The sequence below is a fragment of the Dunckerocampus dactyliophorus genome, chromosome 13 (assembly GCF_027744805.1).
Source record: "Dunckerocampus dactyliophorus isolate RoL2022-P2 chromosome 13, RoL_Ddac_1.1, whole genome shotgun sequence".
NCBI classification, from domain to species: Eukaryota; Metazoa; Chordata; class Actinopteri; order Syngnathiformes; family Syngnathidae; genus Dunckerocampus; species Dunckerocampus dactyliophorus.
In genome coordinates this window covers 6,852,837-6,868,183 of record NC_072831.1, presented here as the reverse complement: position 1 = coordinate 6,868,183, position 15,347 = coordinate 6,852,837, and the positions used below count along the sequence as shown (strand labels likewise).

General features: G+C 43.7%; 1 protein-coding gene across 1 annotated transcript; it reads left to right on the top strand.

The window, feature by feature from the left end:
• The first annotated feature begins 674 nt into the window (after positions 1 to 674).
• On the top strand, positions 675 to 15,286 carry cpxm1a (carboxypeptidase X (M14 family), member 1a). Its single transcript, XM_054797527.1, has 13 exons — positions 675 to 927; positions 1,858 to 1,967; positions 2,596 to 2,735; positions 2,829 to 2,913; positions 6,324 to 6,474; positions 6,544 to 6,620; positions 6,688 to 6,811; positions 6,884 to 7,080; positions 7,140 to 7,319; positions 7,391 to 7,685; positions 11,333 to 11,472; positions 11,696 to 11,798; positions 11,863 to 15,286. The coding sequence occupies exons 1-13, from the start codon at positions 687 to 689 to the stop codon at positions 12,192 to 12,194; spliced, it is 2,175 nt and encodes a 724-aa protein (XP_054653502.1). The 5' UTR covers positions 675 to 686; the 3' UTR covers positions 12,195 to 15,286.
• Positions 15,287 to 15,347: the final 61 nt, after the last annotated feature.

Below are 15,347 nucleotides of genomic sequence, written 5' to 3'. Positions count from 1 at the left end.
GATTGGGTAAATGATTAAAAAAAATTACAAAAACATCCTGTCCATCCACAGCAGGGTGGGGGTGAGGGGGCATTTTTTTCTCTTGAAACCCAAATCTGCTGGAAATTATTTTGCTGAAAAAAACAGTGAAAATGCTGATGACTGTAAAATAAATGCGCTGACTCACTAGTAGAAAGCAGGAGGAGTGCTTTAAACGGAATGTGGTTATCTGCGTTGGATTGCACAGTGAACACAGACCTCATAAAATGGTAAACAGTAAAGGGGTGGACTTTTCACTATTAGTTTTGTTTATAAAATTGCTGCAAAGCTCTGTCACACCTTCACATTTTTAACACACCAAATGTCTAATATAGTCATAACACAACCTGCTGAAAAAACAAATTCACTATTTGGATGTACATTTTTGCATGCGCACATGGTAACAATCTAAAATAAGAAAGAAAACGTAAGAAAATGACTTTTCTTCAGGCAGCTTCCTTTGTTGAGTTCCTCACATGGAACCAATGTGCACAGAAAACACAACCAATATTGTCTTCTAATGTTGCAAATGTTGGCTGGAGCATCACAATGGAGGAGGTGGGGTTGGGCATGAGGAGGAATGGAGGTCTCCCCCCTTCCCCTCCTCCTCTCTCATCCCCACATAAAGTTTTCCTCCCTCCACACTGCTGCAGCAAACAAAAACCAGGATGGAAAAGTCACGGTTCGCTCTGGCTCTCATCCTCCTGGGAGGCTTTCTGATGACGAGCGATGCAACCACCGCGACTCCTTCACTCAACTTCACGTCCAGATGGACTCTGAGGTCTGAGGGAGGTCAGGTGCCGACGACACCTCCCGGCAGAGTCACGCAGAAAGACGTCAAGCAGCACGGCCAAAGCGCTGAGAAGGAGGATGATGAAGTTGATGTGAGGGAGGAGAAGACGGGACTAGGTAGGACTAGTCATACTTCTTTAGGCTTACTTAGAACACTAAATGTGAACTCAGCCTTTGCATAAGAACATAAAGTGTAGCTGGGATCATGGATCTCCTTATATGTCATGTATGCATCCAAAAAAGGACTATGAGGGCAAATTATGCTCTATTAATGACTGTTTGTGTTCATCAGGATAATATATGTAGACAGAAGTGCAACTAAGCACATTTATTCCCGCCTTGTTGCCAGATGTTTGCTGAATTCCCCCAAGTATGCGGTCTGGACTTGGAGGCCTTCCTTCACCCTTTGCATGAATTTTTATTTTATATTAAAACCTGGTGTCCATTAGCCAATGTGAGTAATGCATTCATCCTTTTAGGTTTAAAACAAGCATGTGATTTATCCCACGTTCCGCGCTACACGAGACAACATTACTGGCAAACACGCGTCTGTTTTGTGATTCATGGCCGTGCTATTGCTTGTTGCCGAGGCCGTGGAGAGAGTCTCTGACTCTCATGTTACATGCACAGTCTCCGAGGACTCACTTATCTGCAGTGCACATTTCCTTCTTGAACCCCCACCGCCCTCCTCTTCCAGGAGAAGTGGGCCTCTAAACTCCCACTGAACTGACCCACCACGATTATCCATATTTCCCGCATTGCTGAGAGACCAAGATCTCAGATTACAACAGTTTGCTTACTCAGAAGAAGCAGAAAGAGAACTTTCTTAACCCTTCAGTGGTTCATACAGTAGATCCATATGTTCCGGGACCACTAGTGAATGGCGAACACTCTTGAGTAATTGATACGCTTATGACACCACACCCCCTTTAAAATGGCCTATTAATAATAAAAATGAAAACATATTTTGGACCAAAAATGAATGCCGAATGGCAAATGTACGGGGGTCCACAGTATAACGTTGTTACATGTCTTCTCCGCTTCTAGGTTGTCCTCCATTGGGCCTGGAGTCCCTCAAGGTTGATGACACCCAAATTCAAGCTTCCTCCTTCCAGAGGTTCGGTCTGGGTCCTCACAGAGGCAGACTGAACATCCAGGTGGGGACATTTTGTAAATGTAATTTCCTTACATTACAAAATAAGTCACGGAGTGCGTCTGAAAGCGATAACTGTCAATCAAACTATTACACAACGGAGGCACAGCCAAGTGGGAGGGGTCTTCAATATTATGCCACACATTTATGGAACATTCTGCCGGAGGACCTCAGGGCTGCAGAGAATCTTGAGGTTTTTAAGGCCAGGCTCAAGACCCACCTCTTTGATCATTTAGTGTTTACTATTTCATACGTTGTATTACTTTTATCTTTGAGTTTTATTAGTTTTATCTTCCAGAGTTCCTCAGAGGGAGTCCTCTGCATCAGTGTTATATTGGTCATGGCTGCAGCGGGTCCCCTGTGTCAGCGTCCTTGTGGCTGTGGTCTGATGGGCTCCTGGTGCAGTCCTAGTGTTTCCTCACCTGGCTCCTCTGTGCTCTGACATATTTTAATTTGATTAGAATTAATTAGAATTGTTTTTAATTCTGTAAAGAATTTTGGGTTGCATTTTATATGTATGAAACGGGGTTTATAAATAAAGTTTGATTTGTTTCGATGATTTGAAGTGTGTAGTTCCCACAGAAGCTGACCTAAGCATTGCTGTGTGTGTTTGTGTGTGATGCTCATCCCAGTCTGGCATCGAGGACGGGGATCTGTACGACGGCGCTTGGTGTGCCGACTACAAAGACCGGCACCAGTGGCTGGAGGTGGACGCCCTGCACCTCACTCGCTTCGCAGGCGTCATCTTGCAGGGCCGGAACACCATCTGGAGGTCAGGTAGTGTCAGGATCAGAGATTTGTGTTTTTTTTTGTTGTTGTGCTTTTGGTGTCATTAAACCAGATGGCTGTCTGGTGTCTGTTGTAGGCAAGACTGGGTCGAAACCTACAAAGTCCAGCTGAGTAATGACTCTATAAGCTGGAAAACCTGCATGAATGGGACTCAAGAAGCGGTAAGTCTTTGTAGTTACATTTCAGCAAACATTTTTCTGACAGTATATGTGGTCAAGGACAGTACTATCGAAAGTAAACATGGCTCGTGTGGCAGATACATTTACTCGCCACTGAAAATGAGTCAACACAGCCATTATTGCCTAAATAGCTGGCAACACAAGTGAGTAGCCAGATAATTGTATGTTGCCTACAGTCAAGCAGGGTGGTGTGGCGTCATGGTCTGGGGCTGCATGAGTGCTCATTGAGAGGAAAGATGAATTCCAACGTGTACTGTGACATTGTCTTCCTGATAGGTCTAGTACGTCAAAGCCGCACATGAAACAGCCTTGGCGGCGACATAAATTTTAAAAAATGGTAATAACTAGCCAGGTTTTCTGGGATTTTCTCAAAATAATTGTGTCTTGCTTACATTCAAGATTCAAGAGAGTTTTATTGTCATGTGCATGGTAAAACAGCAGTTATACCATGCAATGAAAATCTTATTCTGTTCATTCTCCCAAGAAAAGAAAGAAAAACACAAGAAAGAATAAGAACATAAGAAACATAAACACATATACATAAATACCAAGAAATTAAGCAACAACAACAGAAGAGACATTAATACAAGTAAATAATACAAATAAATAAATAAATAAATAAAGTGCTATGAGTGTGTGTTGCGTGTGGCGTGTCTGAGTGCTTCATTGAGAAGCCTGATGGCCTGTGGGTAAAAGCTGTTTGCACCTCTGTCCTCCCCAAATATTACCAGTATGTGAGCTTTCCCACAAGGGAAAATAACATCCTGGACCAAGTCTACAGCAACATGAAAGGTGCTTTGAAGGCTGTTCCAAGACCCCACTTTGGAAAGGCTGACCACATCTCCATATTCCTTTATCCAACCTACAGACAACTTCTCAAAAAAGCTCCCCCTGTAAGTATAGCAGTTAAAGTGTGGAATGAAGAAACTGATCAAGTACTTCAGGACTGCTTTGGCTGCACAAACTGGGATGTGTTTAAAACTGCAGCGGGGAGGGAAGATTGTACTGTTGATTTGGATGAATATGCTTCTGCTGTTACTGGCTACATTAGCACATGCATAGAGACTGTTACCACCACCAAGTATTACAGAAAATACCCTAACCAAAAACAGTGGATGAACTGTGATGTAAGGGCTAAGCTACGTGCTCGTTCGACTGCATTTGTCATGGGCACCGCTGATGACTACAAAAAGGCCAGATATGACCTGAGGAGGTCCATATGAGAGGCCAAAAGACAGTACAGACAGAAGCTGGAGGGCTACTATTCCACCTCAGACCCTCGGCGCATGTGGGCGGGGCTCCAGCACATCACAGACTATCGACAGCAGAGTAGCGTAGCCACGTCCAGCCGAATATGGGGATATTCATGAGTACTACCGGAACTGGGGAGCTGTGGTTCAATGAGGAGAAGGACGACTTCCAAGTAGAGATGCTTACTATTGGCCTTCTTACCGATATCCAATATGCAGATACTGTCCAGCACTTCATTCCCGATACCAATGTCAACCAATACAGTATATGCAGCAGCTCTTCCCTCATGTCAGGTGACATCTCATGGAATGACTGAACAAGCGAGCGGGTATTGAAGGAAGACAAAGATTGCAAACTGCATATTTACAATCTAAAGGCAAAAGTTGGAAATGCATTCGTCCCTCGCCACATCGCGCTTTCAATTTCACGGCTTCGGTCTAGCACGGTTTTCCAAAATATATCAATTACCGTAATAAAACGTCGCTGTTTCGTGGTTGACTACTGCCTATTATTAGTAAAAAATATGCATGTTTAAGAAAATTTCAGGTATTTTTGGCGTAAATTAAGCATTTTCAACAACAAAAAGAAGGAACTCACCCAATGCTAAGATTCATGAGTTTATTTTATGTCTTATTTTCTATTATTATGCCTATTATATTGGGTAATATGAGTGTAAAGGTGGTGGGGTGTTATTTCATCCCCAGAGGGCTCTAATAATGTTAAAAAACATACAGAAGGTCATAAAGGCATACTGATGTCATCACTTGTGTGCCGGGAAAGGTCACATACCGAGTGTTATCCGTTCATTTAGACAAAATCCAGGAAAAACCTGATCCGATATCATTATCGACAGAAAAAACCAAACCACTATATTGATTTTGTGCTTATATTGGACAGAAATCGGTCAATATTATCGGACATCTATACTTTCAACATGTACTGTGATGTTGTACTGTGATATGGACGCCGGGCCGCATGGCAGTTTTCCAACATGATAAGGAGTACAAACACATGACAAGTGTCTTGTTGAGGAAGGTGAAGGTGATGGAGTGTCTCCTTCACACCTGAACCCAACTGGGGCATTCTCAAGCGGAAGGAAGGAAGAAGGAAGAGTCCAAGGTGTCTAACATCCACCAGTGATGTCATCATGGCAGAGTGGAAAAGGATTCCACCAACAACCTGTGCAGCTATGCTCAATTCCATGTCCAAGAGGATTAAGGCAGCGCTAGATAACAATGGTGTTCATACTAAATAGTCACAGCAAGGACACAATTTGGGCATTTTCACTGTGAGGTGTGCTTGCTGTCACCTATTTAGACAATAACGGCTGTGTGTTGGCTCATTTTCAGTGCATAGTAAGCAGGGATGTCCCATATTGGTTTTTTTTGCCGATAACAATCAATTTCCGATTCCGATATCAACCGATACGTATACCAATATGTGTAACATCACATATCTCCTGTCGTGGAAGGACTGGACTGGACTTATTACCTTATTGCGTATTATTATGTATTATTATTATTTATTATGTATTATTGCACTACAAATTTGACGTGATCTGATCCGTCTTTATTTATTCTTATTCTATGTTCTTATTTTTCTTATTGCTCATGTCTTGCCTTGGTTGTTTTATTTTGTAATTAAGGGATTAGGTTAATTCTGACATTTTTGCAGAGCTGCTGGAAATGTGAATTTCTCTTGGAGATGAATCAAGAATCTATCTATCTTAACACAAATGTGTTGTGAAGCTAATGGATGCAGGATCAGCAATTAGCTTCTCGACGTGGCTGTAAACAACGTTGTACAACTCGTGTAAGGAAACATCTGAGAAATACTTGCGACTGAGTGTGGCAAAGTGTGGCCCAGGAGTCTGGCCTGGCACGTCTGCCTGCCACCATTTCCACGTTTTGTTGTTTTTTTTACATTCCCGCTCCCCTCCTCACCATATTATCAGACATCCCTGCTAGTAAATCTATTCTGCTCTCCAAGCTGTACTCCAAAGTATATTTAAGCTTCTTTCTACAGTGTTGTCCCTTGACAAGATATACTGTCATAAAACGCTAGGTGTCATAAAACACCTATGTCACATACCGTACATGCAGACATGTCTCCCAAACGAAGATGTAATGTTGTGAATGCAGATATTTGAAGGCAACAAAGATGCAGAGACTCCGGTGCTGGGGATCCTTCCTGTCCCCGTTGTTGCACGTTACATACGCATCAATCCACAAAGCTGGTTCCATGAAGGCGACATCTGCCTCCGAGCTGAGATCCTCGGATGCCGGGTCGACGGTAAAGACTAACAAACAGCAGATGAAGAAAAAAGAGATGGATGTCTGAGTGTTGGTGTCTTTATTGTAGAGCCATATCCCGCAAAGGATGCTGAACCAAAAGATGCTCTAGATTTCAGACACCACAACTACAAAGAGATGAGAAAGGTAAAAGGTCCAGTACCTTAGATTCACCTCAGAGACTAACTTGCCCTGTCACCCTCTGTCCTAAAAGTTGATGAAGACGGTGTCTGAGGAGTGCTCTGACATCACGCGTATCTACACCATCGGGAAGAGCTACATGGGCCTCAAACTCTACGTCATGGAGATCTCTGATAATCCTGGGAAGCATGAACTTGGTTAGGAGCAACCTGGAAGGTAGCCCTTAATCCTGATGTCCTTATTTCACATGTAGTGACTCTCCTTGTCAGGTGAGCCTGAGTTCCGCTATGTGGCTGGGATGCATGGAAATGAGGTCCTGGGCCGCGAGCTGGTGCTCAACCTCATGCAGTACATTTGCCGGGAGTACAAGAAAGGCAACCAACGCATCGTCCGGCTCGTCACTGAGACACGGATCCACCTTCTTCCCTCCATGAACCCTGACGGATACGAAGTGGCTTACAAGAAGGTACGCTGCTTCCGGTTGGTGCTGGGAAACCTCAGCCTTATACAGTGATGTTCCCCCAGGGTTCCGAACTGGCCGGCTGGGGTGAGGGACGATACACCTTTGAAGGAATAGACCTGAACCACAACTTCCCAGACCTGAACAACATCATGTGGGACGCTCAAGAGGAGGCGGAGGACGCATCCAAAGTGCCCAACCATTACATTCCCATCCCAGAATACTACACCAAAGAGGACGCCCTCGTAAGGACACGGCAAGTAGATTCTTGTCATCAGGGGGAGCGTAACCATCAATGACCTTGTCCATCTCCCAGGTTGCTCCGGAGACGCGTGCTGTCATCAGCTGGATGCAGGACATTCCCTTTGTGTTGAGTGCCAATCTCCACGGGGGTGAGCTGGTGGTGACGTACCCCTATGACGGCACCCGGGGCTGGGCGCCCAAGGAGAACACTCCCACCACCGACAACGCCTTCTTCCGCTGGCTGGCCACCGTCTACGCCTCCACCAACCTGGCCATGGCCAACCCCGAGCGCCGCATCTGCCACTACGAGGACTTCCAGACCTACAACAACATCATCAATGGTGGCGCCTGGCACACCGTCCCTGGAAGTAAGTCTGACTGAGATGCAAGTTAATACATGACAGAAAATCATAGCAATTCCTAAACACGCTGCAAGCATGCCCCCTGGTGGCATCGTAATAATCTGATTGGACACTTGGCTTCACAGTGCTGTGAAGCCATGCCATGGCATCATTGCTAAAAAGTCCAATATCTCAAAAATGCAAAATGTTTATGCTTAAAAAAAAACAATCGCACATTAGCCGTGAGCAAGCCCCTCAGCAGAAAATAGTGAAAAACATGAAAAAAAATGCATTTACTGTATTTGTCTAATTTAATTGATTCTTACATTGTTAAAATGGAATTTTACACACTCAACAGTGCTTATAACTTGTAAGGACTCAAAAATGTCAAGCCTATGACTTCAGACTTGACCTGACTTGTCTCAACTTGAGAATTGACTTGACTTGCACACCTTTACCTGAGACTTAAAGGGGACCTATTATACTAATTTTCGGGCCTTTGTATTGAGTTCTGGACTCCTATAGAGCAGCTACACACGATAATCCGAACAGAAAGCTTTCTAGATCTTTCCAGACTCTGCACCTCTTCCTGCAGTGTTTCCTGCCCTCCGCCCAAAGGGTCTGTGTAATTTACTCAACCCCCGGCGCTCCTCCCGGTACCCCTCCTGCCGAGCCCACTCCGCCCTGATTGGTCACACTCCCAGGCGTTCCTGAGGACTTCCGGACAGCTGCCGCACCCCTTTTGTCCGATTACTTACACAAAAGAAACACAGTTAGGACACTGATAAATTGTTACTTACAGTTTGCTCTTCTGACTCTTCAACACGACCGAGTAACGTTGGAAAGGCGTCGGACTTCAGCAACAGTTTGGCGGATAGTCCAGCTTCGTATTGACCCATGTTCACAAAACAGTCCCGTGTGAAGTGGCGTTGACAGACGAGCATATTTTTCTCTTGCTGGCCGGGAATCAGCAACTCCAACCACTTCTGGTTGATGCTTGCCTCTTGAGGCACACCTGAACAAACGTTTCCTGGGAGCCATACGTGCTAACATGCTGAACAGAGCAGAGTGAAGCAGAGCGGGGGAAGAGCAGGCCTACAGTGTTTGCCTAGGCATGCCCATATTAGGAAGCCCAGGTTGCGCTGATGTCAGTGGGACTCTGTTAAAAAAACTCTGTAAAACACAGCGTGCAGAGCCGTCCAAAACTGCTTTCAGGGCTCACTTCCAAATGCGCAAACCTCATTATCTGACACGTTGGCATTGTTTAACACAAGAATACAACATTGTAGCAACATTTATAGATCAGAAAAGAGGAAAAGCATAGTAGGTCCCCTTTAACACCACTTGAGACTTGAGACTTGCTTCAGACACTGACTTTCTAACGGGCATCATTCCTAAAAAGATCAATATTTCAGATACGCGAAATGTTATTCGTCAAAAAATACGTCACATCTATCACGAAGAAGCCCGTTTTTTGGCGGCAAAAAACAGCGAATAATTGGTACGCCCATAAAAATGTCTGTTTTTGACACACTGCTTGCCCCCCTCAAACCTTCCTCCTAGCTTGACGTTGATGTTTTCCTCTGATTTCAGATCAAAATTTGCAATAAAAGGTGTATTTATTGTAATTATTAGATTAGAGTCAGATCCAGAACCCTCCCTTGTCTCAATTCAATTGCCATTGTTCACTTGCAACACAATCCAGTGTTAAGCTCTAAAAATGTGTATAAGTATAAAAAGTATAAAATGTGTAACTACTCACCACCAATGAATGATTATGTAAGATGATTCATGACTGTCCAAGCTAGCGCTTTCCTAGCCTAACAAACAGATTTTTGTGTCTCAGCACACAATTATGGAGCGTTCAAGGGCGGCATAGCAAAGTGCAAAATCTCAAATCTTGACAAAGAAACGTGATCAGTGAAGCATAAAGACACAAAGGTAAAAATGGTGGGCTTTCTAACGGTGATGCATGTATGCTGTACATTTGAGCTGCATATCACAATCGTTTATCCTGGTTAATTGGTTCCAGACCCGACAGTGAAAAGTGAATTTCCACAAAGTATGTTGATATTGTATAGTGAATGTTTATAAATGGAATATTGTCATATTAATTAACATTACATAGAAAACCTGTTTACGACCTTCTAAATACAGTTCTTAACATTATTAGAGCCCTCTAGACATGAAATAACACCTCCATAGTCTTTACACTTACACTTTACTTATATTGTTATTATTATTATAGAAAATAAGCAATTTGAAACATACATAATACTCGTGCTTGTGTGTGTTTCTGTAAATGTGCTCCGCTGCTCGGGGAGCTGAGTGGAAGGCGAGACAGGAAGTGACATTGGGGGTTCAGAGTTGAGTTGCAGCTTGGTGTGGGTTACTGCAGCAATTTAGCTTGTGTTTTTATTAGGGATTATTGTGCCTGTTGTGGGATAAGTCAAACGTGTAATGAAAGCCTGTTGTTCCGGCGACCAAGTCTGGTGCTTGTGTGTCTCAATGTTACTCTCATTACAGTAACATTACTGACACCTAGTGACCAGTATACAATACTACATATTATCACAATGTCTTCTGATTTTAAAAAAATGTAACATTTGCTTAAATATGCAAATGCAAATAATGCAAATAATTTATTTGACTAATAACAGGCTGTATTAAACCTTGCTCCGTCACGGTTCAAACATCGCTCGCTCACTCTATTGCGTTTAAAAAAAATAATAATTAAGTTGTAAATGAGCGCTGTTTTGTGGTTGACCACAGCCTATTATTAGTCTAACAAAATGCGAATTTAAGCAAATGTTATGTATTCCTTGGCCTAAATTAAGCATTTTCAAGCACAAAACACAAGAGCAACACAAGAGCTTAATGAAGTGCAGTCTACTGGCCACTAGGTGTCACTAGCAACACGCACCAGACTTGATTGCCAACAGGCTTTTAGTATTTTATAATTATTTATCTCAGAAGAGGCATACTGTAATAATAACATAACAAAGGCATCATAATGACAACACGGGCTTCTGTTGTGGCCGTACTCCAGCTAAAACTAAACTCTGAATCGCTGACGTCACTTCCTGTCCACACGACCTGAAGACATTTATTGACGCACACACACGACCATGAGTCTTATGTGTGCCTTAAATGGGTTATTTTCTCTGATTATATCTAATATTTTGGGTAATATGAGTGTAAAAGTGACTATCGGGGTGTTGTTTCTTGTCTAGAGGGCTCTAATAATGTTTAAAAAAAATCTAGCTACAAAAATATTCTGCTTATTAATATTGAAACCTACTTAGCGGAAATTCACATATCCCGGTCGGGTCTGGAAGCAATTGACCGTGATAAACGAGGGACACATTTTTGACCAAAAATCTGTGAGTTTTTCCAGGCCTTAGAAGCCTGAATTGTTAACATGTGGAGATCCACTGTTTTTCAATATTTATAAACACGTTAAAAATGGTCCCGCACCAAACTTCACTCTCTTCCTATTACTATAGTGATGTAAACAAACAAACAAAAAAAAAGACATTTGACCAAAAATCCGCAGATTTGCAGGGCCTTGAAAGGTGATCGCAAACGTGCAGGGATCCACTGCAATATGATATTTTGACACCTAAAAGGCAAAAAGGGGAGCAATTGTGACTGTCGTAATTGTTGTGCTGCAGGTATGAACGATTTCAGTTACATGCACACCAATTGCTTCGAGGTGACGGTGGAACTGTCCTGCGACAAGTTCCCTCATGCCAGCGAGCTTCCCATCGAGTGGGAGAACAACAAGGAATCTCTGATCATCTACATGGAGCAGGTCAGTTATCGCTGCCTCGGGTACGTACTTCCTTTAGGTACGCTATCGCTGCGTTTGTACATCCAACGAAAGGGTGCCAAAAAGTGCACGTACAGTAGCTGAGTTCCGTGTGACAGGCACAAGCCAAAAAAAGGTGTTTTTTTTTCAAGTTTCAGTTTTGCAGGATCTCTGTGAAAGTGTTCGTATGCTTGGGGGTCTCACAGCTCATGTTGTCTTCTCTCAGGTTCACAGAGGGATTAAAGGGGTGGTGAGGGACAAGGAGACCAAAAAAGGAATAGGAGATGCTGTGATCAAGGTGGAGGACCATGGACACGACATCAGATCAGGTAGTGTTTGTTTAAAATCTCAGTTCTGAATCCAGACACCCCCTTATGATGATGTCCCCTCCAGCTGCCGATGGGGACTACTGGCGCCTCCTGAACCCGGGCGAGTACAAGGTGGTGGTTTGGGCCGAGGGTTACTTCCCATCCATGCGTCACTGCCACGTGGGAATGGAGCCCCGTGCCACCGTCTGCGACTTCAGCCTGACCCAGACACCCATCCAGAGGCTGAAGGAGATCCGGGCCAAGGGGGGAAAGATCCCGCAGGACCTGCAGCTGCGCCTGCGAGCGCTCAGGCTACGCAAACTTCGCGCCAGCACAAAGGCCATCAACCGCCGCCGGGAGGGCCAGCGGATGCAGCGGGAGCAGGGGAGGAAGGCTCGGTCCTCTGGCAGATTATGAGGCGGACCGGACCGGGATTATGTTTGGAGCTATGATCTGGTGAAATTACTAAGAGGAGGCAATTACAGGGTCACTTCACCTCATTAAAAATGAATACTGCCTTTATACACATTCACAACATTAGGTACACTTGCAGAATCCCATCATAGCCAACACAAGAGCTCATGTAGCCAAACAACCAAAATGTTAGGTACAGCGCTCAGTATGATACAGTACAATTGTACAATAAAAAAATAAACATATTGTTAAATTAAAACCTCCCAGACAGTGTCACAACTGAGCATTATTAAGCACAGGTTTTCAATACAGCTGTTGAACTGGAACTCAGTAGCTTGTGTTGACATGAAGTTGTATGACATCCCCATCAGCAGTGTAGTGTATCAATGGTGACGTACCACCCCCCACTTGGTCCCACAAGTCCGGTTCTGGTCGGATTTCCGTGACGAGGAACGTAGTTCCGCTTAGTTGCTGGGACATTTAAGTAAAGAGTTTGGCTTCTCAAAACAATATGCGTTCAAAAGAGTAATATGTTTGCATCATTAAAAAAATTAGACCTCACTAAACGCTCGGCGTTATATTTGTCTTCCACTGTATCCCTGCGCACTGTTGCCTGTCCATTCTTGTGTATGTGGAACACACACGTAAACAAGATGGCTGTGGCGCTGCGTTGCGGAAAAAGATGCGTCCAGAACTGGACTCGCAGGGCCAAGTAGGGGGGTAAGTCACTGTTGATGTAGTACAGTGTTCCCTCGCTCCATCGCTGTTCATTGCTTTCGTGGACTTGCTGTTTGATTTTTTTTTGTGCTTGTTTTCTTTCCAGCATATAATGTTGTCACAGGCTGAGCCTGACCCTTTAAGAAGAACTGCAGTGTGGGAAGTTGCGTGTTGTAGGCAGCGGCGTCACTATGCAATACGTACCCGGAACGCCATCGGTTCAGCTGGGTTCAACGCATGTGCAGAACGCGTCTACATCGGCAGTCACGTTAGGCATATGTAATGTACGCCATCTGTCGATCTATTTTACGCCAGCAAGCAACATACGCCCCCCGCACTCCCAAAAACGTTATTAAGATAGACAGAAATGTGAGAAATTACAACATAATCAATAATTTTTTTTCCTCATATTATATTCTTGGCGCATGTGGACAATTTATAAGCCCTCTTTTCTTTGTTCCATAAATAATTTTACGTTTTTTTTCCGCCACTGAGAAAATACACACAAAAGCATATGCTCGGAAGATATGTTTGAATGGATGGTATTTCTCCGTTTTGGGAAAAAAAACCCTCCAGCTGCATCCTCTAGAGCATGGGTCTCAAACTCGCGGCCCGCGGGCCATTTGCGGCCCACCAAATTGTATCTTGCGGCTCGTGACTGGACATCAAAGAGTAGTGTAACTGCAGCCCACAACATCCGGGCAAGCTTACATACTTACAGGGGCAAGTAAACACCAACACTGAACTAACAGTGGCGTTATCACATGTACCGGGGGAGGGGTGGCCCTTTAGCGTTCTTGTGAGCCATGTATTGTGAATTGTATCGTATCGTGAGGTACCCTGAGATTCCCAGCCCTACTCCCAACACTTGATGCGGCCCAGCCTCACCCAGACTCTCCCTCCAGTGGCCCCCAGTGAAATTGAGTTTGAGACCCCTGCTCTAGATCAATCCATCATCGCACTCTGCTTGTGGTTGTTTACATTGAAATATCACTGCATTTCATTGCATTTATTTATGTATGTTACAAGTAACCGGATACGATGTCTGCGGTACGTGTATTGCGTTTTTACGTAGCTCAGGCTTGGTGGATGTCATAAGACAATAGAAACAGCCACATGCTAACAAAGTATTTTAACAAGAGTCACTTATAAAATAACCCCCCAACATATTACATATATGACGTATGGTTATTGACAATTTATGTTCATACATTTAAAAAATAATAACTACCACAGCACGTGACGTCGCAGAAGCACTGTTGTAAAAATGTGCTAAAAGGAGGAAGTGACGTAGTCCTCGCGCAATGCACGGCACCGATTGCGTTGTGGGTACGTATGGCGTAGTCTCTATTCTCGCTCTTCTGTCTGCACCGCACATTGTCTTCTGCGTCCTGATTGCCTGTAGACCACTGTCGATCAATGCTCCTTCCCGCAGTCTCCTGTTGTGGTCATGGCTACCAAACTAGCTAACAGGGTGAGCTGCTTGCCTACCACCAATACTGGAAACCAGGGGTGTCAAACTCGTGCCATGGAGGGCCGAGACGCTGCAGGTTTTCTTTCCAGCCAGTTACTAAAGCAGGTGATTTTAATGATCAACACCTTCAATTTGAGCAAAGGAGCTCATGAATTAAATCACCTGCTGGAGAAACTGGTTGGAGAGAAAACCTGCAGCGTCTCGGCCTCCAGGGCACAAGTTTGAAACCCCTGCTGTAAACAATAGAAGAAACAGAAGATGCTAACTGTGTGAGGAAAATATGACGACAGGAGCAATGTGTTTTTAACAAGGATACCAAAATTTGGCTCCAGCCAAATGGCGCCAGGACGAAGAGGCACGGTGAATACACGAGTTACTTAATCATTTCTTGTGTCCAGCTGAGTTGGTTGATCATTAAACTTCAAAAGAAATTTGAACTTTGAGTGTTTAAACAAGAGAGAAATGTGAGAGAATGTTAATGCCTGTCTGAGAAAAGTGTGAAAGCGAATGGTGAGTAATAATTGTAGAAAAAATATATAGTTGGCTACTTCGCGGAGTTCACTTATTGTGGGCTTTTTTGGGTAAAAAATCCAAACTATCCCTTGAACTAAAAATATAAAGAAAAACTTTTGATACTGACCCTGGCTCTCACGTGCTTGCAAAAAACTTGACTGCAAAGTTCTTATTGTGACTTATTTGTTTTTTGTTTTGTTTAAACAAGCACATCCCAAACTAAAATGAATCCAAACATTCCTATTTTGGAATGCCAAATAATTTGAAAACTTTTTGGAAGATGTTGTGCGTTTCATTTCAATGTGTCAGCTGGTCTGATGTAGAACTCTTAGTTTGACTCAAGTCCAACAGGACCACAACGTCTCTGATAGTAATAATAAATAATAAAAAATATTCCTTGGATTTGCCTTGTTTGAATTCGAATGATTTATGCTGCTGCCATCTAGTGGTGA